We start from the raw sequence: 27,865 nt of genomic DNA, 5'->3' as shown, positions 1-27,865 counted from the left end.
TCGTAGTAGTCTTATCAGCCTGGTCCTTCTCTTATGAAAAAGAAAAAAAAAACAAGATAAAATTAATGAACGTATTGCGTCTTTGTTACAGAATATGGAACATTCCATGCCATCCCATGGTCTCTCACGTTTACCATGAAAGGAGGGATATTCTGTGGTCAATTTAATTGTGCAATGTTCTGTTTTATTGTTCATTTTATTTATATCAGTAAAGATGCTCTATATGCTGTTTTCCTAGTTCTTCAAACTTTAATTTGCTTAAATTTATGTCTTTCCTTGTATCTCTTAATTCCTTATACTTGCTTCTTATAGCAGGATAACTTCCCATTAATTCATATACCACTATTTGTTTAGCCATTTCCTAACTGATAGGTACCTGTTTTGTTTCTGGTTCTTTACAAACAAACAAAAAAGACAAAACAAAAAAAAAAAAACCACACACATATATACAGACACATAGACACACAAACTGGCTGCATGACTCTGTGCAAATCACTTAACTCTTGGTACCTCTGACAAGTGTCTAAACCACAAATTGCAGAGAAGGCTCTTACATGCATTGGTACTACAGAGGAAAGTACTTTCTCTATTACATGGATGAAATAACTGGTCCAATGAAAAAGAAAACACAGTGACAGAAATCTAGGACATGTTAAAGACAGATGTGTAGGGAGATTCATTAGAGAACATTATCTTTTTCATACCTTTGAATTTATATATTACCATTAATGTACATTGACTTCTTTGGGAAAATATAGTTTGAGTAGATTCCAGAAACTGTGCAGAATAGGAATATTTAATCAGATTAGTTGACCCAGGGGCTAGAGAATAGTCTCAGGAGATCCAGGTGGGTCTCAGATAGAGAGAGAGCGTGGGAGGTATGCCACTGTTTTGTGATTTCATTGCTAATCAGGCAGGAGGTCCTGGGAATTCTCCTTAGAATGCTGACTAAGGAGAGGAATCAGGGTGCAATGGGAAGAATTCTGGACTTCAGGACAGGAGATAGTGAACTTTGAATATTTTCCCTGCCTATTGAGAACCAGTGACATCAGGAGAGTGATGCCTTCGCTTGCAAGTGAGTTGGATTTAAGTGGGAGAGAACTGTGCAAAGTCACCAGCCTCCCTCTCTTCTCCAAGGTTGTCTAAGTTCATTGACAAGACATAGATCAAAAAGACTGGAGATGACCCCGGATGCAATGGAAATTTTGGCCTTTATAAGCTAAGGTCTTTCCCAGGTCTCAGTTTATCTGAGGCAAAACCCATTCAGTGATTTAAGATTAGGTAAGAAATGAGGTAAAAGATGGCCTAGATTGCTTACTTAAAAAAAAAGATCAAACTGAGAAGGAAAGACCCTCAGAATTTTTTGCCAGAACAGAAATAATTGCTATTTACACATATTCTGAGCCACCAAAACCCAATGACCAAGTGACACTTGGATTGGGACCTATTGTTGGTCAATCAGGGAGAGCCAGAGTGATCTGGATTTAAGGCGTGGTCAGGTAGCTCCATCTGAATCACAAGGGTCTTTATAAAAGTCTGATTTTCCAGAGCTCTGTTTCAAGAAATTATAAATGAAACTACATGGGTGAAAGAGTTAATAGTCCCAGTTATTATTTTTTTTAATAACAGAATAAACAAGTAGGGAAGAGAAAAAAAATCTATCCCATAAATTCCCAGATATCTTGCAAGGTTTTAGTGATCAAAATTTATATTCCTTTGGGCAGAGCACCCATACATAAGGGTATGATTCCCCATGTGGACAGTCCCTGCCTATACTACTAGCTGACAAATCACCTTCGAAGCATGGAGCCTCTTTATATGTAGCAATAATATATGCAATGCCTACCTTCTGGGATGTCTAGGAGGATCGAATGAGACAAGGTTTTGCAAAAGTCTATTTAAGAGTTAATGAACACCATTGTCATTTTGATTTTCCTTAAATATCAGCTACATGTAATTTCCTAAAAAGCTAAGTTGTCTGAGACCATGATAGATGATTTTCTTTTAGAAGTGAGGTGCAAGAGAATCTGGGGAAATGGAGGGACTACTTCCCTTAAAAGTTTAGGGATCTGAGCACCAATTTGGGAATTAGGAGAAACTAAATTTGAATTACAAACTCAGCACAAAAATGAGAGAAATCACTGTAAACTATAAATTCAATACAATTCATTCTAGGTGAATGATTATTGAGCCTTTCTGTACCTTCTCCCCAATTATTAGCACTCTTTCTTTTGTTATGTTTTATAGATAGCTTTTTAAAATTTTTATCTAATTTTTACCCATAAAGTATTTATTTTCTTTTAAAATTTTCTTTTAAAATCCTTTTAACAAATATGCAGAGCAAATTCTTTCATTGACCATGTCCAAAAATATATATTTTTGACTTAATATTTTGAGTGCATCACCTCTCTGTCAGGAGCTGGGTAGCATGCTTCATGTTTGGTCCTCTGGAATCATGGTTTGTCATTTCCCTGAAGAGCGTAATGCATTCTTTCAAAATTTTTTTTTAATAGTATAAATTATTCTTCTTGTTCTGCTTACTTTGCATCAATTTGGACAACTTTTCCCAGGTTTCTCTGAAATTGTCCATTTCACCATTTTTTATGGTACAACAATATCCCATTCCATTCATATCCATTGTTTAACCATTCCCCATTAGGTAGGAGTCCCCTTAGTTGGAAGTTCTTTTCTACGACAAAAGAGTTACTATAAATATTTTCTGCATATGAGTCATTTTCCTCTTTCTTTGATCTTTTTTGTAATGCAAGCTTAGTAATTGCATCACTGAATCAAAGCGAAAACACAGATTAGTGATTTAGGGGGGAATAACTAAACTTTTCCAGAATAACTACTCTAATTCACAGGTCCTCCAAAGGTGAATTAGTGTACATGTTTTCCTACAGCCCCTCCAACATTTACAATTTTCCTTTTTTTTAATCCTTTCCAGTTTGAGAGTTGTGAGGTAGAACCTCAAGAGCTGCCATAAAAATGCTTTGATTCACATGTTTAGTTATTAGTCATTTGGAACACTTTTTAATATGTTTTTTGATAGATTGGATTTCTTCCTTTGAAAACTGCTTAATTTTATCCTTTGACCTTTGAATAGTTCTGATTCTTATAAATTTAAATCAATTCCTTATATATCTTGAATATGAGACTTTTATCAGAAAAAAGAACACTTCCTGTGAAGAATTTTTTTCTCCAGTGACTTGCTTCCTTTCTAATTTTAATTACATTGGTTTTGTTTGTACAATTAAAAAAATATGTAATCAAAATTAATCTTTTATTTTCTGTGATTCTCTCTATCCCTCATTTGGTCATTAACCCTTCCTTTATCCGTGGTATGACAAGTAATTTCTTCCTTGAACCTCTAATTTACTTATTACATCATATTTTATATATTGAGTCATATAACTACATATACACACCCGTACATACATACATTTTGTACACACCCATATATACATAGATGTATATGTATGTATATGCATACACATTCATATATATACATATATGTATATACATACACATTCATATATATATACATACATGTATGTGTTTTCTTAGCATATTATGTGAGATATTTGTCTATACCTGGTTTCTACCAGACTGCTTTCCATTTCTCCTAACAATTTTTGTCAAGTAGTGAGTCCTCCCCCCAGTCAATGGAGTCTTTGGGTTTACCAAGCAGTAGCGTACTGTGTCCATTCGCTTTTGTGTGCTATATGCCTAATCTTGCACTGGTTGACCTCTCTGCTTTGTAACCAGTACTAATCATTTTGAAGATTACTGCTTTGTAGTATAGCTTGATACCTGGTAATGCCAGGCTCCCTTCTTTCCTACTCTCCACACCCCCCGCCATTATCTCACTTGAAATTCTTGAACTTTCATTCCTCCATATGAATTTTGTTATTTTTTTCTAGCTCTATGAAAGTAATCCTTTGGTTGTTTGAATTGTATGGCACTGAATGAATAAATTGATCATTTTTAATATATTGGCATAACTAAGCCATAAATTTCTAGCATTATATCTAAAAAGTAATATTGATAATATATACTCTTTCCTTCTTGAAAATATTTTAATTAATTTCCATACATTTTCCATTTACTTATATACATGTGATATCCCTTTGCTGTGATGTCAAATCCTTGAGTGTAGGCAGTGTTTTGCTTTTGTAGTATTCTAGAGCATTTTAGGTGCATGAAAAGTATTTGTTGAATTGAAGGACACTGTACTTGGACTTCAAGTTCTGCCTCTGAAGATTTGTGAGTTGTATGGCCTTGGATAAATCACTTTATCTACTGAGCTTCAAGTTTCTTCATTTATGAAATAGAGATAATAAAGTTTGTATTATCCTAAAAAGCAGCATAACATAGTACTTGCAATAACTAAATGGTCTAGTATACCTCTTATACATACTGACAATATGGTCCTAGACAGGTTAGTTAACTTTTCAATGCCCTAGGCAACTGTCTTGGTCCAAATTCGTATGAATAACAAATCCTATGAAGTGGTCACATTATTGGAGTTCACACTGCTTATTGCCAATGGATTGGAACCAATTACCATATTTTATATAATGATAATTTAGAATAGTGGGAATTCATTTGGGGGATTCATCCTTAGCACTAATCAGGACCTGGTAGAGGTATTGTATGCTGCTTTAGTAGACGGAGTTGCTGCTTCAGGACTTCCTAATATCAATGAAATAAATCATAAGCCCAGTACCTATTCATGTCACACTAACTACCTTATGGGTTCTTTTCAAGGACCAAATGAGATAATGCATGTAAATTATAAAGCACTACATGAATGTGGGCCATGATTGTAGTAGCCTACATTTATGAATAATAATATTGAAAATCTAATAGCCTACATTTATATAGTGCTGTATAGGTTATGAATATAGCTGTCATCATTAATACCTGTGTGAGCAGTAATAGAATAGATTATTTCCTATTTCTGAAATAAATTTAGCATAAGGTAGCTACTATTAGAATCTGAAGATAAAATATTTGGGGTTTTTCATCTGCTCTGAATATATTAGCATGTATGTAGACACTTGCTAAAATAAGATTGTATTAGTAGGCATATAGTAAAATAAAAATGAGTGATATATACAGTGCAGACTAATTTTATTGTTAGTAACCAAAGGGATATTCTGACCAGAGAGATAAATTGGTTCTGCCCAGATCTTAACCTAGAAGGGCAAAATGTAAATGTCCTATTATGACAAATGATTCAGCCAATGACGTGGTAACATTGATCAGATTTTTAAAGTGCTATAACTTGCACTATTATTATCAAAGTGTAACAATCTTCACAACCATCCAACATCAAAATGCCCAGGAATAGGGTAGAATGCACATATAAAAAGTCCTTAGGAATAAATGAAAAATTACTGAATCATGAGAATAGCTTATTTTATTTTAGTTTTTTTCTTAGGTATTTATAAATCCTTTCCCCCTTCTTTGTGCAGTAAGGAGTCTATGTCAGCAGACATTTTGATTACCATGTGAATAATGTTAATTCCTGACTGTCTTTCTGTCTTTTAGTTATTCTGGTTGTTTAATAGCCTTAATTAGACACTCAGAATATTTGATCTATTTACAGGAAACAGTGGTTTTGGTTTTTTTCTCTGTGGGATTCACATGGTGAAGAATAGAAAACTGAATATTTTCTAGTACTCTGGCCCTGTCAGACTCTTAAACCTAAGCTTGAAATTTGCATCTGTAATGGTGGTGAACAATTATTATCCCTGCTCAATGAGCAGAAGTGAATGTCTAGTACCGTATTCATAATTTATCTGGTTTTTTTCTTGGTAGAGTCAAATAGCCTTACAAATAAGCATGTAAATTTCACCAGCCTACACATTTGACTTAACACCTCTGCTCTTGGAGATATACTAACAGCAAAACAAATTATGTCCTATTTGCACAACCTATGTTACGATTCCCTTTGGGTAAGAATGGCATTGGATACTAATTTTTTCATGTGTTATTGATGTTTTTTTTTAAAATCACCATTATTATCAGAAAGCTAAGTGGTGCAGTAGATAGAGTGCTGGATTTGAAGACAGGAACACCAGAGTTGAAATCCTGCCATAGTCACTTTTATCTATTTTGACCCTGGGCAAGTCACTTAATTTCTCTCAGCCTCAATTTCCTTCTCTGAAAAGTGGAGATAATAATAGCACCTACCTTTAGAGGTTGTTGTGAAGTTCAAATGAGATAACATGAAACTTTAAAGCATTATAAAAATGCTAGTTGTTATTATTAATTTATTGTTGTTATTTTTCTACCATATGACTTCCCCTTGTGTAATATTAGCTTTTGTCTATAGCACAGATTTATAAAATATGGCCCACCTTCCCCATAAATCTTCATTTTTAAGTGTAGACATGAAATGGTTCCTATGATGCTCCCAGTTAGAGAACACAACTCTTTAGCAGTCAGCTAAGGGTTGAGTTCTCAGTTCTGTATTTGGAAAGATTTTCTATGTACTTCCCATTGTAGCACCTTCATGCTGCAAAAGGACACCAGGGAACCATCCATAATGTTGCTGAAGCTAGCAACAGCAATAAAACTGACAGCCACACTTCTCCTAGCTTGTCTGTGGAGATAGAATGCATCCCTCGTAGATCTGAAGGGAACCATAGATGTGGCAGACATCAGTTCCTGCTGTGCCCACCGCTGCCATGGGATGACCACCTCCTCTTCCTTCTCTTCATCTTCTTTACCTCAAGAGTTCCAAAACTCCTGCCGTGGTCAAATCATGAGAACCCCTGACCTCCCGTCAGATGGCTGATCTTGTAGTTTTCTCTCTTCCCAAACTGCAACAACCTGAGATCCCAGGGATTTTATAGCCAGCCAGATGTTGTTACATTTATAAAAACAAATAAATGAACAAAAAACCAAGGACGGTTAAGCAAAATCAGGGGACTTATAGGCTATACCTGGCAGCATATATGTCTTTCCACATCTGTTGTCCACCACCCTAGGATATTTCATTTTCAGTTCTTTAGCATCAAGATTGGTCATTGCATTGATTTGAACTGTGATTTCTTTTAGTGTTGTTTTCCTGTATATTCCAAAGAATGTTTCCAAGATTGAACTCCCTAAGTTCTTTATAATACTACACCTGGGATCTGTAAAAGTGAATTCATCATTAGTGTCCAAATGCATACCTTTGGTAACTTTATTGTATTTTCCCTTTTCACATGATAGGTTCCCAAACCAGTAGACTACTCTTGCCAGCCATGGTAAGTATTAAAAAATATATATTTGTTTTATTTATAATATATTTACTATATTATATAGAAATATATTTACTATAAACTTTGAGTGTGGACTTTTTGGAAAGGGGGAGTATAGTGATATAGATACTTCCATTTGTAACCTCTAAATATGCTTTTACATATAGAGGCCAGTGCATTATGATTATAGATTGTTTTTTCTGTTTTCCATTACTTTGTCAGAGGGTGTGTCTGTATCTAAGTGTATATGCATCATATGTATAACTACAGGGCTCATAACTGCCAAGGAAGAAACAGTGAATACATTCAAATATCGGATATGTGTCCTAGATTTAGAAAGGCAGATTTCAAAAAGAGAAGATCCAATACACTTCAAAAAGAATCTGACAGTATAATTGTGAGTTATCTCAATGAGTAGAAAGGAAGAGCCTAAAAAGTCTGATGCAGATACTTAGGAAGGTGTCTGATAAGCTTAGATTTTAAAAGACCTTGTACAAAAGACAGTATCAAGCAATGAGCAAGTATTTAATAAACGTCTACTGTGTGTGTATCAGATACTGTGCTAGACAGATGCACATAAACTTGTCAGAATAATGTCCAGAATGTTAATGTTCCAAATTAATTGAGACTTGAAAAAAGAAATGCTAATGAGACCGAAAAAGGTATTTTTAAAGCAATATTTGCAGCACTATGTACACCTTTGAAAAAAGAAGTGGTGATAACTAGGTGTTTTAAAGGAGCTGCTAAGAAAAGGTTTTCCAACATAATGTCATTTCCTATTTTTGTTAGGTTTACTAGACTGGAAGATCAAGCCAATGACATGTATTTCATTTGACATCTGAATTTATAGAATAGGTAGCAAAGTGGATAGAGTGCCAGGCTTGGAGTCTGGAAGACTCATCTTCTTGAGTTAAAATCTGGCCTCAGATACTTCCTAGCTGTCTGACCCTGGACAAGTCACTTAACCCTATTTGCCTCAGTTTCCTCATCTTTAAATGGCAAACCATTCCATTATCTCTGCCAAGAAAACCCCAAATGGGCTCACAAAGAGTTAGATATGATTGAAAAATGACTGAACAGCAAAAACAAAAGTTTGTAAGCCTGTTCAGCTGATTTGTTGTCTAGTCAACTAATTTAGCTAGATGAACACCTACTTGTAAGAGATCTTGCAGAGCGGATTTGTTCATCAGGCAGGAGTTTGGACAAAATGGCCTTCAAAACCCCTTCCAGCTCTAAGATTCTTTTATTTTATGTGCATATGTATAGAATAGAGGAGAAACTGTGTCATAGCAGAAGGAAAGGTGATCTCAAAATCCTGAAGACCTGGATTGAAATCCCCACTCCTAATGACTACAGGCTGTTAACTTCTTTGAACATACTTATGGCAACTTGCCAGTGAGTTGAGGGTCTTTATGAAGAGAGGGCATTTCTTCACTTTGAGCTTATTACACTGATTAGATCATAGAATCAAAGCCCAACAAAACAATAGCACCCTCCAAGCACCCCCTCATATCCAGGGTACACACAAATATCTCTATGCAAGTTGAAGAATGACTCTAAAATGCACATTGATGAACATAAGCAGTATAGGATTTGCAACATCAGTTTCTGAAATACATGTACCAGAATTATGTTTATTTAAATTTTGTTTGTGCCATAATCCTAAATCACCCTTGAATTTAAAAAAAAATCACAAATCTATAAAGTGATGCAAAAAGAATGGTATATATTTCTCATGCTTAACAAAAATGACTAAAACAGTTTCCGGAACACCTGTTATTTTTTTTTAAGACAGTTGATTAAAATATCAGAAAAATCACTATTTTAAAAAAATCAGATGGGCTGGAACATCCGGAGACTGGATAATTTTGGTACAGTTATGGAGGTGGGACTGAGTGACATCTTTGCATTCATACCTGTACTAGGAGATGCTGTTGTGATAATGCCTGAAGAGCTTGTGCCATGGACCTGACCTGAATTAAATATCCAGTACCATCCCCTCCATGGGCCATCCCTCCTCCACTCCCCCACTGACTTACATACTACAACAAAGATAAAAAGGAAGCAACGCTCTGTGAACACCACCATCCCACCTCACCCCAGCCTCTGCCATTTCTTCCCCTGCAAGCACTCCCTGACTCATACAACATGATTTTCTTGTACCCGATGTGCAGTCTTAACTGTCCCCAAACCTACTTCAAATCATGGTTGATTCTTTCAAGTATTTCAGACCATCAGAGCAGCAACAGCCTTTCTATGCATGACATTCCTTAGTGCCCTGATAGAAATGCCATTTCAGGCACCTGCTTTTTCATTAGTGACTTCCCTTGCAGAGCAAATATCTCCTTCCAGTGAAAAGACAATATCTGGGTGCCTTCCTGTCTCTGAACCTGACAAATCCTCAATCTTTATGCACAGTGAACATTTATTGAAAGTCTAGATCCCCTTCATTTAAAACGACTAGATATTTTGTTCATATTCTGGAAGATAAAAGATACAAAAGATTTCTACATTTGCCTAGGTCTAGCTCAGTTTCCTAGCTTCTAGCTGGGTTATTTGAGTGTTTATTCAATAATCATAACTAGTTATTTTTGCTTAATCAAGGCCAGCCACAGCTCTGAGTGAACCTGCAATGTGTTCCTGATCCACACCCTTCCTTTTCACTGGTCCCATTCTGGCCATTGGCTATCCTCTATCCCAGATCCCTCCAGGGGCGCTGGAAATTAAAGTTTCTCAAGGGTTTGACATGAGATAATGGCAGAAATAGGCTTCTTCTGTGCCATATTCTATCTGGATGAAAGTGAGATTCTCATTTCCCTGGAAATCTAAGTGGAAATAAAAAAAATGAGTAGGCACTTGGAAAATAGTGTCAACAACATAGGTGATCAAGTTGAAAATCTCTGGGGAAAAAAATCTAACCATAATAATGGAAAACTAAAACTCCTTCTCCCTCTACTCTACAGGATTCTTATTTTGTTTGTTTCTTTGTCATGGACCCCCTTCACTATTTAATAATGCCTATGAATGCTTTCTTAGAAAGATATTTTTAAACAATAGGAGAAAATACTAAATGTCACTGCAAGGTTTGTGAAAATAAACATGCAACTTTTTTTCCAACCAAGTTCATTGACTCTTTGAAATCTATCCATGGATCCCTTGGTGGTTTGTGGACCCCAGGCTAAGAATCCTGGCTTAGTCATTACCGACATGTCATTACTGGGTGTTGCAGTCACAAAGGTAATGATTTCAGAGGCAAAAACTAAATGAGGCTGAAAATGAGATGCACTTTACAAAATAAATAAATCCATTAAGAGTCTGGGAATTCAGGGCACAAGGGAGCAGCCTGTATAACTCTTGCATTGTATGCTTGCCAAAATGTAGGACTTCATGGTAATTTTGATCTCTTATAGTGAATAATATTATTGCTTATGGCTAACAAGACAAATGAAATGAAACATTTGGAAGACCCTTGTTATTTCAGCCACAGAAAGATGAGGACAAAGAAAGAATATTTAAGGGATGAAGATAGATAAAGATTCCATATAAGGAAATTCCAAATAAGATATTTAGTGTTACTTTCTTCTTGATCATCCCAAATAGAGAAAAAGGAATTTCTCTGAAATAAACATGCATTTTCTTTTCTTTTTTTTGCATCTTCTTTTAAGAAACTTTTTATCAGTCTTTTGTATGTACAAATGCACAGACATATGTGTGAGTGTATAAGTATACAAACACATATCTCATCATAGTTGTCCCCTACTATTCCTCCCTGTTTTTCCCAGAGTGCCATCCCATATAACAAATATTATTTTTAAGGCAAAAAAAAGAAGAAAAAAAATCAGCACCATTTATTAATAGATTGGAAAATTACAAAAATATATGCATTGTGTAACACTTATAGACTTCCCACCTCTGCAAAAGAGTGAGTTGGGTTAGGGTCTCATAGCTCTTCTTTTGAATCCTACTTGTTCTTTTTCTGTGTATGTTTGGCAGGAAGTGGAGTTGTCTTTTCCTTCTATACTATTCTATGCTATACTATACCATACTATACCATACTATACTATACTATACTATACTATACTATACTATACTATACTATACTATACTATACTATACTGTACTGTACTATAGTATACTACACTACACTACACTACACTACACTATACTTCTTGGCTCTGCTTGCTTCACTTTGCATTGGTTCATGTAGATCTCTCTGTGCTTTTCTGTATTCATCACACATATCATTTCTTACAGCAAAGTAAGAGTCCATTACATTCATGTGCCACAATTTGTTTATTCATTCTCCAGTTGATGGACATCTATTTTTGTCAAATGTATTTTCATAAGGAATATACTTGTGAAAGCTGCAGTAGAGACTCATAACATATACTTGTTAACTCCTTGTTGGATCTTATGAATGTTCATGAATGTCCAGCTGACTTGGATTTATTTCCTTCTTGAAAAAAATCACCTTGACTTGAAACATGATTGTTTTCAAGTTGGGGTTAAGTGACTATCTCAGAACTTATTGACATCATTATTCCTTCAGTCAAAACAGGGTTTTCCTGTGGGCTAGACCACGTCAATTGCAATAGCCAGGTTTGAACTTGCAAAATGAAATGGAGATTAAGGCAATTATGAAGATAATTCAGATAAAGCTATTTTCAAAAATAGCTTTATCTGAATTATCCAAGTATTTGAAGCAATTGTTTTTTGGGGTGGTGATGGTAGTGGTAGAATTTTCTGGAGAATTGGTATAGTATTGCATGTTGTTATAGGATCAAAAATGTAGCCATAGAAAAATGATTATCTGGTTATTGTTTTGTTTTATTTTTTCTATCCTTATTTTGCATGGGGAAACAACCTATATTTCCTGTCAGGAATAGAGGTGGAGAGTGAGTGCCAGTGGCAGCCATGACAGTAGTGGTGGTGGCAGCACCAACAGCAGCTTTAGGAACTCTCATCCCAGAGATGGTATGGGAATAGGAAAACTGGTCAGAAAGAGAATACAGGGGATTTTTTTGCTGACACCAGGTTCAGCTGGTACTGATTGACAACTCTCTTGTTCTTAAGTAGTTCTGGGTCATGATTTCAAGGTGGAGGGGAATGCTTATCATCAGTCACAAACCAACAGAGGCCCTAGTTGCAATTCTGGAGTAGTGAACAGCGCTAGCACTTGCAGTCCCAGGAAAGCAGGGTCACAGTTCCAGAGTTAAGAGAAGTGCTGGAGCTTGCAGCTACAGAGGAACAAGGAAACTTTCTGGGCAAAGACTAGAGGAAAGCAGTAAGAAAACTTCTCCCCAGATTGTACCACTTTGGAAGCACCAAAAACTTGTAGACCCTCAGAACTAATTCTGAAAACAGCAGCATGGAAAAGGCTGAAACTTGAAACATGCTCAGAGGAGCAGAGCCCAACTTTAGCACAAAATTCAAAGTCAAGGAATAGTCTGGAAAATGAGTAAACAGCAAAAAAAAAAAAAAAAAAAAAAAAGAACTTGGACATAAAAACCTACTATGGTGGCAGGGAAAATCAAGACATAAACTAAGAAGAAGACAACAATGTGGAAATAACTATAAACACACTCTCAGAGAAAAAGGCTAGTTGGACCAATTAGTTAAGGAAAGAGCTAAGAGAGGTGGAGGAAAAATTGGAGAAAAATGAAAGTGATACAAGAAAATTATGAAAAGAAAATTAACAGCTTAGTTAAAGAGGCACAAAAATACTCCCAAAATAATGCTTTAAAAAGCAGAATTGGCCTAATGACAAAAGAAGCACAAAAATCCACTAATGAAAACAATGCCTTTAAAAGCAGAAATAGGTCAAGTGGAAAAGGAGGTAAAAAAGTCACTGAAGAAAAGAACTCTTTAAAAAACAGATCTGGCCAAGTAGAAAAAGTTATAAAAACTTACTTAAGAAAAAATTCCTTAAAACTTAGAATTGGACAAGTGAAAACTAATGACTCCATTAACACAAACATACACACACACACACACACACACACACACTCAGTAATCAAACTCAAAAGAATGAAAAATGGAAGAAAATGTGAAGTATCTCATTGGACAAACAACTGGAAAACAAATTGATGAGAGATCATTTGACAATTGTTAGTCTACCTGAAAGCCATAATAAAAACCAAAAGAGCCTAGATATCATATTTCAAGAAATTATAAAAGAAATCTGTCCCAATATCTTAAATCCAGAGTATAAAATAGAAATTGAAAGAATCCATCAATCACCCCCTGAAAGGGATCCCAAAATGAAAACTCCTAGGAATATTATAGCCAAATTCCAGAACTCCAGGTCAAAGAGGAAATATTACAAGCAGGCAGAAATAAATTCAGATATCATGGAGCCAGAGTCAGGATCACACAAGATTTGACAGTTTCCACATTAAAGAAGCTGAGAGCTTGGAGTATGATATGTTTTGCATGATTTCACATATATAATGCATATCATTCTGCTTTCTTCTTCAGTGGGTGAAAGATGTGTGGGGAAAGAGGGAGAGAATTTGGAATTCATTAAAAAAAGAATGTTAAAAAAATAATAGTTTTTTTAAAAGTTAAGGAGGATTGGGAAAGACTTCATGTTGAGACTTGGAGGAAGACAGTTAAAGATAAGAGACAAGAAGGGAGAGAATTCCAGGCATATGCAACAACCCGTGAAAATGCAAGCATAATGGAAGATGGTGTGTCTTGTGCAAATAACAGCAAGGAAGCCAAGGTTACTGCCTGGTAATGCATAATGTTGTGGGTAAGAACAATAGAAAGATAGGATGGGACCAAATTATGAAGAGTTTCCAAAGCCAAAAATGAAATCTTTAGTTGACTAGTTGGACTACTTTACATGAATGAGGACTTTTAGTAGGTGAACCTTAGAAAAACCTTATCTCCATTGAAAGGAAGGTAGAGGAGGCATGTAGTAGATCAATTTCACTCAGACTATTCCAGTCCTATATAAATATCCATTCTGTTTCAGTTTCAAAGGGAGGATTTTTCCAAACCCCATCACTCTTCTTATTCTCTTACTGTTATGGCACAAAGTTGGAAGATGAAGTATCGTATTTGAAGAACTACAGTGTTGCTAGATTGAAGAGTAGATGAAAGGGAGTAAAGGATATGAAATGTGTCAGACAACAAAACCAGAGTTAGGAGAGGACTTACACACCTCTCAGAACTGCTTTAGGACAAAAGTATTGTTTTAATCTCTGCTGTTTCCAAGTACATTAACAACATCTGTCTGCCATTGTTTCTCACAGGTATGCAGGAGCAATGGAAAGGCTGCAGGCAGAGACTGAACTTATTAATCGGGTAAATAGTACTTATCTTGTGCGACACAGGACCAAAGAGTCAGGAGAATACGCAATTAGCATTAAGTAAGTGGGACAAGAATTTTTACAGAAATTACAAATTTCCTGTGGTCATAATTGCTTAGACAGTCTGATATGTATAACACTGATGTTGAAAGTGGGGGGATCTAATTATACCAGTGGTAATGCATAGCCAGACAGTTCATTAATAAATAAAACTGTTAGAAAAAGAAAAAAAAAACTGCAATAAATGCTATGGACTGCTAATTGGTATATTACACTTCTTTCATGTTCAAACATTTTAATGAAAAATTTGTGTTAGCAAATTCTAGCCATGCAAATTACTAGATGGTTCTTTTGGTGTATCTCTATCCATTCTTAATGGAGACTTGGGAAATGGATGTGATTTAGCGATTGACTTAAAGATAGGCTCCTTCTGTCATTTCCTTGTGGTCTTTTCCCTACCTCTAGATGCTGGCTGCATCTTCAGCCATATTCTAGTAAATGTATTTTGTTAATTAGCTGTCAACAATGTATTGGCATAGGTATACATTTTGTCTTTGGAATTAATTCCTGTAATGTTATTGGGGCATACCCTCTGGTAATTATTGATCTGGGCTGATTAAAAACACATTTATATTCATAAGTTATGCATTGCCCACAGGTACAATAATGAAGCAAAACACATCAAGATTTTAACAAGAGATGGCTTTTTCCACATTGCAGAAAATAGGAGATTTAAAAGTTTAATGGTAAGCATTGATTAGGTTCTTTCTCTTCAATGTGCAGTGCAGTCTCAATGTTAATTCTATGCCTTCCTTGAAGTTTGGCATCCTGAAAAGTTATTAAAGGAGAAACATCTATTATTTTGCAGTGGGTTCAGTCATATTTCAAGGTTTAGCTTCACAATGTTTATGGGAAGAGGTAAATTAAAAAAAAAAACTTTATTGCTTAAATATTTGGGGCATACCATTCATTTGCAACACATTTTCACTCTGTTTCTCTGTCTTAAACATCCTAAGCATTCTATTCCATCTTCATCAGTTCATAGAATTAGAGAAGTCAGAGGTGGATGGGACTTTAAAGGATAATGTTATTTCTATAGAATGAATGCTAGAATTAATTGGAAGACCAGGGTTCAAATCCCAGCTCTGCTCTTTGTTATCTGTGTGACCTTGGGTTGAGTCCCTTTACCCCATTTGACTCAGTTTGCTCATCTGTAAAATGAGCTGGAGGAGGATATGGCAAACCACTAGAGTATCTTTATCAAGAAAATCTTAAATGGATTTGTGAATAGTCAGACATGAGTGAAATGACTGAACAGCACCACAAAGGCTGAAAGTATTTCTAGAGGGGAAAGCATTAGCAGGTTGAGGGGAGAGGGAGGAAGAAAGACCTGCAGAAGGTGAGATTTAAGCTGAGTCTTGAAGATAGCCAAGGGTTAGAGGTAAGAGGTAAGAGGGCAATTTTCTAGGCATGGAGGACATCCGTTGCAAATATGAAGTTGAAGAATTGTAAAGAGGCCAATATTTTATATTTGAGCTCGGAGACAATGGGGAGCTACTGGATTTTATTGAAGAGGGATGTGACATGGTAAGAATTAGGCCTTATGAAGATCCATTTGATAGCTGAGTGGAGAATGGATTGGAGTAAGGAAAGATGTGAGACAGAGAAACCAATCAGCAGGCTATGGCAGTAGTCCAGGTGTGAGGTGATGAGGGTCTGAACCAAGGTCGTAATAGTGTCAAAAGAGAGAAGTCAGAGAGTTCATAGAGTTTAATAATTAATAGTAAAGCAAAAACTAGAAACCAGGCTTCCTTACTTTGGGCCTAGTACCTTTCCTTGCACCATGCTACTTTTTATAGGTTATGTTTCATCCTTCATTGCCGAAGAAGACCATGCCATCAGAGAAATAATGACATGACATGCACTTGACTTTGTTTTGAGTGAGGGAGGGCTGTGCAGGTCACCAGCCTTCACTTTTCCTCCAGAGCCATCTGAATCCAGTGACCAGATATTCATCAGGATGACTGGAAATGACTCAGGATGAGGCAATTGGGGTTAAGTGACTTGCCCAAGGTCACAGAGCTAGTGAGTGTCAAGTGTCTGAGGTGAGATTTGAACTCAGGTCCTCCTGACTCCTGCGTTGGTGCTCTATCCAGTGCACCACCTAATTGCCCCACCTTTTATAGGTATATACTTAGGGAATGTATATTGTTTTTACTAGCAGTTTCAGTAAAATATGGTTAGAAAGGTACTAAAGCTCCTCCTTCTATACCCCTTCTCTTACTGATCGCATCTACTTCCATAGCTTTTATCTATGTCTATATCTCTGATCTCTGCCCTGAGCTCAGGACCCATTTTTGCTGCTTATGGGGAATCTCCACCTACATGTTTTATTGACCCCCTAACTTCTGAGTCAGAGGATGTCAGATGGGTCTTTAGAAACCATCTAACCCAACCTAGACCTAAACCAGAGTACCCTTTACAGCATCCCTGACAAGTCATCATCCAAGCTCTTTAGAATCTCTAAAACTGAGCTTGATCAGAAGTAACACTAGTTTTATTCCTTCTGCTATGATATTATGCTTATCTATCATCTCTTTCTAGCCTTACTTCTACCAGCCTAGTTTGTAATGTCAAAACCTTAGAGCTGACAGCAATCTTAGAGGCCATCTGATTCAACCCTACACTTTACAAATGAGGAAACAGAGGCCTAGAATTGTGAAATGACTTTCCCTATGTCAGAGAGCTAGTAAAGGGCAGAGCTGGGTCTTGAAGCCAGTTCTTTTGACTTTTTGAATCAATTACTTTTTCCTATGCCATGCTAACTTCCATTCTTTTAGGCCACAACACTGGTCTCTTGACCACTCTCTCCACTGCCAGTCTGTCCTCTGATCTGTTCTCTACAAACTTCACAATCAAACATTCCAAGACTTTTCAAATTCTTAGCTCCTACGCACCTTTGCTTCACTCATACTATGCCTTTTCATGTTTGTGATAGATTAACCAAATTGAACTATTCAATGTCACATGAACACACTCCATACTTTCCTGCCACTGAGTCATTTCTATGTCCTCTATTTGACATACTTTTTCCCTACTCCTTCATCTCTTGAAATCTTACTTGTCCTTGAAGACCCTAACTTAAGTGACATCTCTTTATATTTCAGGGCTTGCCTTCAATGAAAGTTTATGAGGCTATTGGGATTTTGAGGATTAATTGATTAAGTATCTGGAACATATTGTTAATTTGCAGCCAATTTCAATCTCTTTTTCTGACTTCATTCCATGTGCTCTTTCTTCTTCACCCTAATCAGTTTATAAAATCAGGGAATGTTAGAGATGGACGTATGTGTGTTCATCCTTCCTTGCCGAAGAAGACCATACAATCAGAGAAATAATGGCATGACTTGCATTTGACTTTGTTTTGAGTGAGGAAGGGCTGTGCAGGTCACCAGCCTCACTTCTCCTCCAGGGCCCTCTGAATCCAGTGACCAGATATTCATCAGGATGACTGGAGATGACTCAGGATGAGGCAATTGGGGTTAAGTGGCTTGCCCAAGATCACAGAGCTAATGAGTGTCAAGTGTCTGAGGTGAGATTTGAACTCAGGTCCTCCTGACTCCTGCACTAGTGCTCTATCCACTATACCACCTAGCAGTCCCTAGAGATGGATACAAGCTGAAGAGAGGTACTGTGATGCAATAAAAAAGAATACTGCTAGGTGGTGCAGTGGATAGAGCACTGGCCCTAGAGACAAGAGAACCTGAGTTCAAATCCAACCTCAGATACTTGCTAGCTGTGTGACCCTGGGCAAGTCACCTAACCCAATTGCCTCCAGAAAAGGAAAGAAAGAAAGAATGAATGAATGAATGTTGGATGTACAAATGAATGAATTGAGGCATCTAGAAGTTGGATGACATTCATGACCATATGGATAGTATGGGAGCCAAAAACTGAGTCCAGATCCAGGACCATTTCCACAGTACTATGCTACTTTTCATTACTACTATTAGCTAAGGGATTACATCACCATAATTGTTTCAACACCAACCTAGCAGGACTGTTGGGAGGAAAAAAGTCCTTTGTGAGCCTTAAGGCACTATTGGAAGCTGTGTTCTTACACCATTTTATAATATTGCTAACAGTTGTGTGTATGTGTATTTGAGTGAGAAAAGCAAAGATAAGATTCCAAATTTTCCTTGAGAAATGAATTCCTAATACCACTTTCAAACTGAGACAGGTTTATTCTGAAGTGATAAGACATTTGGAGAGAGTACCTCAGGTGCATTTTTCATATTGTGCTAAGTAAGTATTTTACATTGTATCATTATAGGTTGTTCACTCAATATATCATTCATTGAAGCATTGATCAAATGATACTTACACAACACCCTTCCAGAAAACATCTAAAGCACTTTGCAAGTAAGATTAAAGTCTCAACCAGTTGTTGGAAGTTTCACAAATCACCCTGAAAATAAATGTTCATCTTCCCTCCCTCCCTCCTTCCTTTTTCCTTCCTTCCCTTCTTCCCTCCATCCCTCCCTCCCTCTTCCCTCCTCCCTCTTTCCCTTCCTCCCTCCTCCCTTTTACCTCCCTTCTGTCTTCTCTCCCTTCCTCCGTCCCTCCCTCCTTCCTTGCTTCCTCCCTCCCTCCCTCCCTCCCTCCCTCCCTCCCTCCCTCCCTTCCTTCCTTCCTTCCTTCCTTCCTTCCTTCCTTCCTTCCTTCCTTCCTTCCTTCCTTCCTTCCTTCCTTCCTTCCATCCTTCCTTCCTTCCTTCCTGTCTGTCAATTTGTCTGCCCACCGGTTTCTTGTCAGTCTGTCTTGCACCCTTTCAGGATTTTTAAAAAGTCTAATTTCTTAGAGGGAACGGTCACTGTTTTGTTTGTAAACAAAAGTGAAAAGAAAATACGGGAAGGTTCAAGGGCAGATATGTCATGCTCTTAAATCAAGGAGTGAAGGGTAGGAAGCAAAAGATATGTTTTGAAATACTATGGCAGTTCTGAATCAGTAGCCAGATTCTAGTGTCTTTCACTGCTGGAAGTGACTTAGGTTTCCTCTGAGAATCTGGACCCTGATAAGGTTTCTAGTAGTAGACGTTCTGCAAGGAATGAAAGCACTTGAGGGTGGTGGCAAGTGGAAACACAAATAATGGATGACAGTCGCCCAGCTGGAAGGTGAGAAAAGCACAAGTGGGGGGTCTCTACATCTCTGCCAGATGTATCAGCTTGAGCTGTAGCCTGGAGAACTTCCTTGGATAGTAATGAAGCATCTCTACCTTGTAGCTAATACAGGCCTTGAGAGAAAGCGGCAGGGCTAAAGATGACTGCTAGGAAAGCAGGCTTTGAAAGTTTAAAAAAAATAAGAACAAAAAAAAACCCACCTCCCATCAGAGGAGACAAACCAAGAGGATGAAAGGAAGCACTGCTGGAAAGGGCCAATCAATATCTGCTTTCTGTTGTTTCAGTTCAACTCAAGAAAGATACTCACCAGCCAAGGTTGCCTATTATAAAGTCGGTCATGCAGGGTTGATGTGGATTAATGGGCATGAGATAAGACTCCATCTGCATAAAATTCATCCATTATATAGGAAGCAACAGAAACTCATAGAGTTTAAATAACTTGCTACAGAAAAGCAGTAAAAAGCTAGAATCACAGGTCAACAATGGGCTGTACTGGCATTACGTATAATAGGTACATATATGGCATAGACATCCATAAGTATATGTATTTTATACCTATTTCTCTAACCTTAGATATATGTGTGTATGTATATCTATATGTATGCATGTATGTGTGTATGTATACATATACATGTACACATAATACACATTTGCTCCTTGAGTTTCTGTTCATACTGAAAGTAAATTCAAAGTGACTAAACAGTTCAGGACACAAGAAAGGACTTTTCTCTTTCACGTGTCACTGAATCGACAGAACCATCTTCTCTAAGGCTGATCTCTCCTTTGGGATTTTAGAACAGCTCAAGCACTCAGTTAATAGTAAATGCAGAAAGAAGCATAAGTTTATTTTTCACCATTTCTGTTTGCTATCCTTCATAGGGAGGGCACTATATACACCAGAATGGACTAAGAACTGACTTCAAACACAGTCTGGATAGCTAATGCTCTTTATGGTCTTGGACAAGACTCTGTACCTTAGTGTCTTCAGCTATAAAATGAGAATGGCCGTAATTGATTTGCCTTTCAGCCTTGCAGAGAAGTTAAAAAGAAAACTCCACCTTAAAACCTGGAGAGTCTCAGCCATCATTTCCTGTTTATTCAGTTTTATTGGGGAGGCAGTGTATGATATCATAAGGATCTTAGGTGTAGGGCTAGAAGGGGCCTTGCAGATAATTTCCTCCAAACTCCTTGCTTTTCAGTTGATGAAACTGAAGTACATGGAGATGAAGGAACATGCCCAAAGTTATACAGGTAATGAAAGGTCACACATGACCATGGGTATCACATAGCCACTATGAATCTGTTTCTTCATCTGCAAAATGAGGATAATAATATTTTTTATCTGGTATTATCATTTTCAGTTATGTCTAACTCTTCATAAGCCCATTTAGGGTTTTCTTGCCAGAGATACTGTAGTGGTTTGCCATTTCCTACTCCAGCTCATTTTACAGATGAGAAAACTGAGGCAAGTGGGGTTAAGTGACTTGCCCAGGGTCGTATAGCTAGTAAGTGTCTGAGGCCAGATTTGAACTCAGGAAGATGAGTCTTTCTCACTCTGGGTCCAGCAACCTATCCCTTCCACCTAGCTGCTGATCTATATTATCTATCTTACAGGGTTGTTTTGAGATTCAAAAGGGATGAGGTATTTAAAACATTTCACAAATATTAAAGCAACATATGAACGACCATTATCTTGCTGCAGTATCTTCATCTATAAAATGAGAATATTGGGGGCACCTACCTCCCAGGGTAACGTTATGAGGATCAAATGAGCTAACATGTAAAAAAAGTACTTGGCAAATCTCAAAGAAATATATAAATTGTTTTTCACCATCACCATCATCACCATTGCCATCGTCATCAGTCAGCATTCTTCAGTTTGGAGGCTATGTCATGACCATGAATTTGTAATTTGGGGAGAATACTAAAAAGTCAAATACATTTCTAGACTCCTTTTCCATATTTAAAATGATTTCTCACAGAGAAATCTCTGTGAATCTCTCACAGAGAAATTCTCCCATGGAGAACAGGTATAGAAGAGAAGGTACATTGACCTTCTATAAGGAAAAAGAATTTTCCCCAAGGTGTAGGATCACTTCTGGGATTTTTTTTAATAGTTTGATGTCAAGTATGTTCAATCAGAATTTTTCTTTTGTTGTTTTTTTCTTAGTTGACTCCAGAAAAGTTTTTGATTCCATTACACACATATTAATATTGATCCATTTGTTATAGATGCCAAAAAATCCAAGTCCAAGTAGTGTTTATAAGCCATCCCCATCGCCTGTTGCCTTGGTGACTAGAATGACTGCTTCTCGCTGATTTTTTAAAAATGAGAAAAGGGGTCACATGCGATAAGAAAAGGCCAGTGTTTTGTTTGGTTTTGTTATTTGTAGTATCTAGAAGTCAGTGACTGTTAAGAGAAGTATGGGTTACAGTGAGATATAGAACCAAGTAAAGATATGGATCCAAGGAGATCCACCAGCTTATTTTTACCCAACTAATTACATATGAAAAGATTTATTGTATGATTAAGTCAGATATATCTATAGATGAACTTGAAATATTTTAGGTTCATATATTCAGACCAAGAAGTCAAGTAGTCCAGCCCTTCATTTTGTAGATGAGGAAACTGTGGCTCAGTGAAATGAAATTATTTGTCCTAGGTCATATAGGTAGTAACTAGGCAACATAGTATTATGGAAAGAATGTAGGACTGGAAGAGACCTATCAATCAATTAATCCAAAAGATTTTATTTTAGTCAGTACCTGACACTGTGCTAGTTACAGGGGATAAAAATACAATAAATGAAGTAATCCCTTTTCTACTAAACTGGTTGTTTAGTAGGACAATGGTGAGTCACTTAAATTGGCTTTATGTCAGTTTCCTAATCTATATTGTGGGGGTAATTATGCTGGAATTACCTGCTGCATGGGGTCTTTGTAGGGATTAAACGAGTCAATGAATGTGAATGTACGTCACAACCATATAAACGTAGTTGGATGTCAGCTATTTTAAGGTTCCTTCTAGATTCAAAGTGTCATTATGCCAGAGAGAAGTTGATATTGAGCTCAGTTCTTCTAACAAATATGTAATGCACAATAGTCTGCAATGAATACATTTTTAAAATTACATTGAAGATAGATGTGGTAATTTGGAGGCTCTTGTGATAATGGGTTTCAGGTTAGCCTTGTCATCTTTTTTCTTTTCAAAAAGACCACAAGAATGCAGCTCCCTGAATATGCTGCATTTTCAAATTATAACTATGTAACAACAATGCTTTGGGGTCATCATATGAATCAGAAACAAGATGCTCTTGGAAGTGCTATGCAAAAGTCAAGTTGGTGTCCTATTTGGATTCAAGTAAAGGACAATATTCAAATCAAATTAGAATTTATTTCTCAAGTCTCGCCTTTGTAACGTATTCGGAGAAAAAAACTTTAGTGAAGCTTCACATTTTAAACTCTTCATTGAAAGTTCTTCAAAGAGGATGATTCCAGAGGGCCAAGGAAGAAGCATATTATTTACCCTCTGATACAGAGGTGATGAACACAGGACAGAATAAGAATTTTTTTTGCGGTGGGTGGGGGCATAGCTGATGCATACATTTGTTTTGCTTGATTATGATTTAATTATGAATTACAAAGATTTTGTTTATTTTGAGTAGTGAGAAGGAGAGAAAGTGGATTTCTGTTCCTTGAAAAAAAATTAAGTGAAATATATATATTTATATATAGTATAATGTGTTTATATATATATATATATACACACATACATCTTTTAAATGTACAAGTGTACTTATACACTGAACTCATACCTTGAGCTCAGTTTTTGCATATACATACTCTGCATCATCTATATTTGTGTATGTATGTATGTCTATGTGAATGTACCTACATGTACACACACACATCCATGTTTGCATATGCACTTGTGTATATATGCATATATATTCATGTGTATATATGCATATGTGTATTTGTGTGTAACTATATACATGTACATTTATACCTAATCTAGAGTATGTATATGCAAAAACTAAGCTCAAGATGTATAGATATATATAGACACACATATATAGATGTGTGGGTACATGTACACATACATGTTCCTAATCCAGAGTACTGTCTAGTAGGGGATTTATATTGTTCAGAAAATAAAAGCAGAATCAAATAGATAGAAGAAGGTGTACGTTCAGTGTAAAAATTAATAACTAAAGTTGTCCAAAAATGGAATGGACTGCTTATGTTGAGAGCTTCTCATCCTTCGGATGCTTCAAGCAGAGGATAGATATCATGGATAGAATTTCTTTATTATGTAGCAGATTTTATTAAATGACCTTCAAAGTTTCTTCCAAACTAATTTGATGATGATGGTGGAATCTATGAAGGTAGTTTCAACTTTGAGGGGCCAGCACAGATCAGCTTAATTTTAATTTTGGTTTTAAAATTATTAAAAATGCTGGATTATTGTTTTTCTTCTTTGCTGTAATTCTTTGCCTTGACTGTCTGTTGAACACAGAGGAAATGACTAGCTCAAGCTTCCAGTAAATTAGTTGCCTCCCCACTTACTGAATTTATTGTATTTACAGTATTTATTGTAATTAGGGGATAAAATAATGAAATCAAGAGTGGTTTTTCCTTTGATTTTATTTCCAATTATCTGTATGTTCCTTGGGTTATATGTAGATGCAATGAATATCTAAAAAGATGAGTGTCACTGAAAATATAAGTTCACTCACAACTACAGTGCAGTTTCAGTTAGGGCAGCTCTGATTTCTAAGATCTCTACTGATACTTTTGATGGTTTTCTTGAAGTTTAGTATGAAAGCTATCATTGGGATTGTCAGAATTTTAGACTGCAGATATATTAAAGACTTCACTTTCAAAAGAAAATTGGAAGCAGTTATATCCCGGACCCCAAGAAAACCATAGGCGCACAGGTGTTATGACTTGTGTTCTAAGACTTTCTTTCCAAGAATGCTGTCAAGGGAGGATTTCTTGAGTTTTGGTTTGGTGCATTTTGGGAATGAGGTTTCTTTTTTCCCCTGTCTTTTAGGAGAAAATATAGGAAACTTGGAGTAGACATAGTTACCAAACAGCTGTATCCTTTTATGTTTATTTAGGGGGAAAAGTATTTAATAAAAAAGAGCAGTAATTACTATGTTGAAATAGAAAATTAGTGCAACTTCTGCTCATGTCCTCTATCCCACTGCCAAATAATGGAATCTGCTGTATTCATTAGCAATGAGGTGGGGGTTGGGCCTCCCATCATAAATGGTTAGAAGAGCCGGAACTGGTACTGGGTAGGTATCTGGCACATCCTTGCAGCTGGGGAAAGATTATCATTCACTTACTCTTCTATGTATTTATGAAGAGCTTGCTTTGTAGAGATTATCTTTATAAAGCATGTAATTGTGTGTCTGAGAAGCTGAATTGACTGAGTACAAAATTACCCTTATTTAAATCATCTTTGGTGCTTTTTTTTTTTCTGAAAGGAACTTGTCGAGTACTATAAGCATCATTCTCTTAAAGAAGGCTTCAGAACTTTAGATACTACCCTCCAGTTTCCATACAAGGAGCCTGAAAATTCAGCTGGACAGAGGGGTAATAGAGCAAGCAGCAACTGTGAGTATTGTAATTATAATTTAGAATACCATTAGTTGTCTCTTAGGGATTAAAGGCACTATAACAGAGAACATCTTCATTCTGTAATTTTGACAGATAACCAATTAATATGGTAATGTCTTGAGCTAGGACTTCTTTTCTGAAGCTAAGCAGAACCAGGTCTGCTAACAGGTTTATGAATGTGTCTAGCTACATTGTTTTTGCTGCCAAATTTAAAATCACGTTTATGCTCAGAAATCTATCAGAAATGTGCGTGGTACATTAATTCACAATCTATCCACTTTTCACTGACTTTCGTATTGGCCAAAGTATTTCTAACTTAGACATAATACTTATGGACATTGTGGTGATTTTACAATACTGTTTGAATAAAGCTGACATGTAGTTCTTCTTGTACTCTAATGAAAGTTATTCCAATTGTTGACCAATGAAAACTTTAGGTTATATAAAATGACTAAAGGATGTGATCTTTGAAAAAAGGAGATTGTTAACCAGACCCTTGGTGTCCCAAAAGTGTTTTGGGACACACTTTATTTCTAAAAATCAGTTAAAAAATACCTCCCAAAGTAGCTCCATGATAACAATGCAGAACATCTTAAAGGATAGCATGCACAATTTTATGCTTTAAGTCAGTAACATTTTGTTGTTTCCCTCCCAATTGAAGACAACAGTCATTCTAAAACATGTTAAAAGGTAGAGGTAAAATGAAGCTGGGAAAGATAGGTAAGTAATAGAGAAGTTGGCAGAACATGGATCTGAAAGATTTCAGCTTCCTGGTACAGGAGTCTAAAGGTCAGCAAGATGAAATTTAGTAGAGATAAATACAAAGTTTTTACTCAAAAAAAAAATCAAAATTAAAAGCACAAAATGGCGGGGGATAAAATTGTATTTTAATTCATATAAAAATGACCCAAGATTTTTAGAATACATATTTAATATGTGTGAATGGGCAGTCGACCCCAATGCCTCTCCACCTCAAAAAGTATTGAATTAATAAAAGCATAGTGTCCACACATCAGGAGAATGTTTGATGTGGATATCCTTAAAATGTTCAGAGAAAATGAAGAAAACCTTCAGAGCATTGGTTATGGTAAAATTATGGAGGAAAATGGACATGCATTACACCAATGGCCATGGATTCAGATTGATATAATCATCATTATAGGGATGCCCACACTGATGAAGCCCGAGTCATTTGGATATTTGCATAGAACAGGGGTGGGGAACCTGTGGGCCAAGGCCTCATATGGGCTTCCTAGGTCCTTGGATGTAGCCTTTTAACTAAGTCCAAGTTTTACAGAACAAATGCTTTTAATAGGAGGTAGAGTATCCAATAAGTAAGATGATAGTGTCTCTCTGCAGACTGGAATATTATCTGTAGTTCCAGATGTCACAGTTTGGAAGGAATATCGATGAAATGGTATGTAACCAAAGTAAGGCAGCCATAATGGTGAGGGAACTTGAAACCATTCCTGATGAGGACTCATCGAGGGAACTAGGACTGTTTAGTGTGGAGAAAAGACATGTGGGAGAACATGATAGCTGTCTTCACATATTCTAGAAGTTGTCAGATGGAAAAGGAAATAACCTTAACTTTGTCCCCAGAGAACAGAAGTTAGCACCTATGAGCTCCTGAGAGGTAGAATTGGCATCTATCTATGAAAACAACCACATACCTTTCTAATGTAAAAACTGTATGAAAATAGAATGAATTGTCTTAGAAAGTAATGACTTTTTGATTACTCAAAGTCTTCAACTGATAGTGGGATAAACTTGTCACAGATTTTATGGATGAAATTCATGCTTTAGGTCAATCAGATTTCTAGTCACTTCTAACTCTCACCTACTATAGAAATTAACACTATCTATCTTTATCTTTCTCTCTATTATCTATTCATCTGCCTATGCATCTTCCTTCCTCCCTTCCTCCCTCCCTGTTCTTCTTCCCTCTCTTCTTCCTTCCTTCCTCCCTCACTTCTTCCTTCTCTCTCCTATCTATTTTTCTATCTATCTATCCATTCATCTATCTATCCATCCATCTATCCATTTAACAATCCTGCATTTCTCATCCTTTGCCATGTCTTGTTGTTTCTTCTACCAAAACATCTTTCACATACAACCCCTTCTCTTTCCTCATATAGCCACCACCTTAGTTTACCCTTTCAGGTGTCACCTGGTCAATTTATAGCTTGCAAAGAAGGCTCCCTCACTTGCATCTCTTGCTTTTCCACTCCATCCTCCACATGCCTACCAAAATTGATCATCCTAAAAAAGTCTGACTATCTCACTCCCTTTCTCAATAGGTTTTAGTGATTCCCTCTTACCTCCAGTAACAAATACAAACAGTACATTTGACATTTAAACTCTTTGCAGTCTGTTCCAACCTATTTTTCTATGCTTAAAAACCATTGCCTCCCTTCACTTAATCTATGGACTAACCAAGTTGGCCTTCTTATTTTCTTTCACACAGCATTACATCCTTTGTGTT

At 36.5% G+C, this 27,865-nt stretch overlaps 1 protein-coding gene across 2 annotated transcripts in view; it reads left to right on the top strand.

The window, feature by feature from the left end:
- VAV3 (vav guanine nucleotide exchange factor 3) overlaps positions 1–27,865 on the top strand; it is a 453,372-nt gene that overhangs the window by 407,370 nt on the left and 18,137 nt on the right. For both annotated transcript variants that reach the window (XM_072644176.1, XM_072644175.1), the window contains exons 22-25: positions 7,228–7,262; positions 14,516–14,632; positions 15,231–15,318; positions 25,248–25,377. In XM_072644176.1, coding sequence (XP_072500277.1) covers positions 7,228–7,262; positions 14,516–14,632; positions 15,231–15,318; positions 25,248–25,377 — 370 coding nt within the window. The remainder of the gene's footprint in view (positions 1–7,227; positions 7,263–14,515; positions 14,633–15,230; positions 15,319–25,247; positions 25,378–27,865) is intronic.

This window comes from Notamacropus eugenii, chromosome 2 (genome assembly GCF_028372415.1).
Source record: "Notamacropus eugenii isolate mMacEug1 chromosome 2, mMacEug1.pri_v2, whole genome shotgun sequence".
Lineage (NCBI taxonomy): Eukaryota > Metazoa > Chordata > Mammalia > Diprotodontia > Macropodidae > Notamacropus > Notamacropus eugenii.
This window is presented reverse-complemented; position numbering and strand designations above follow the sequence as displayed.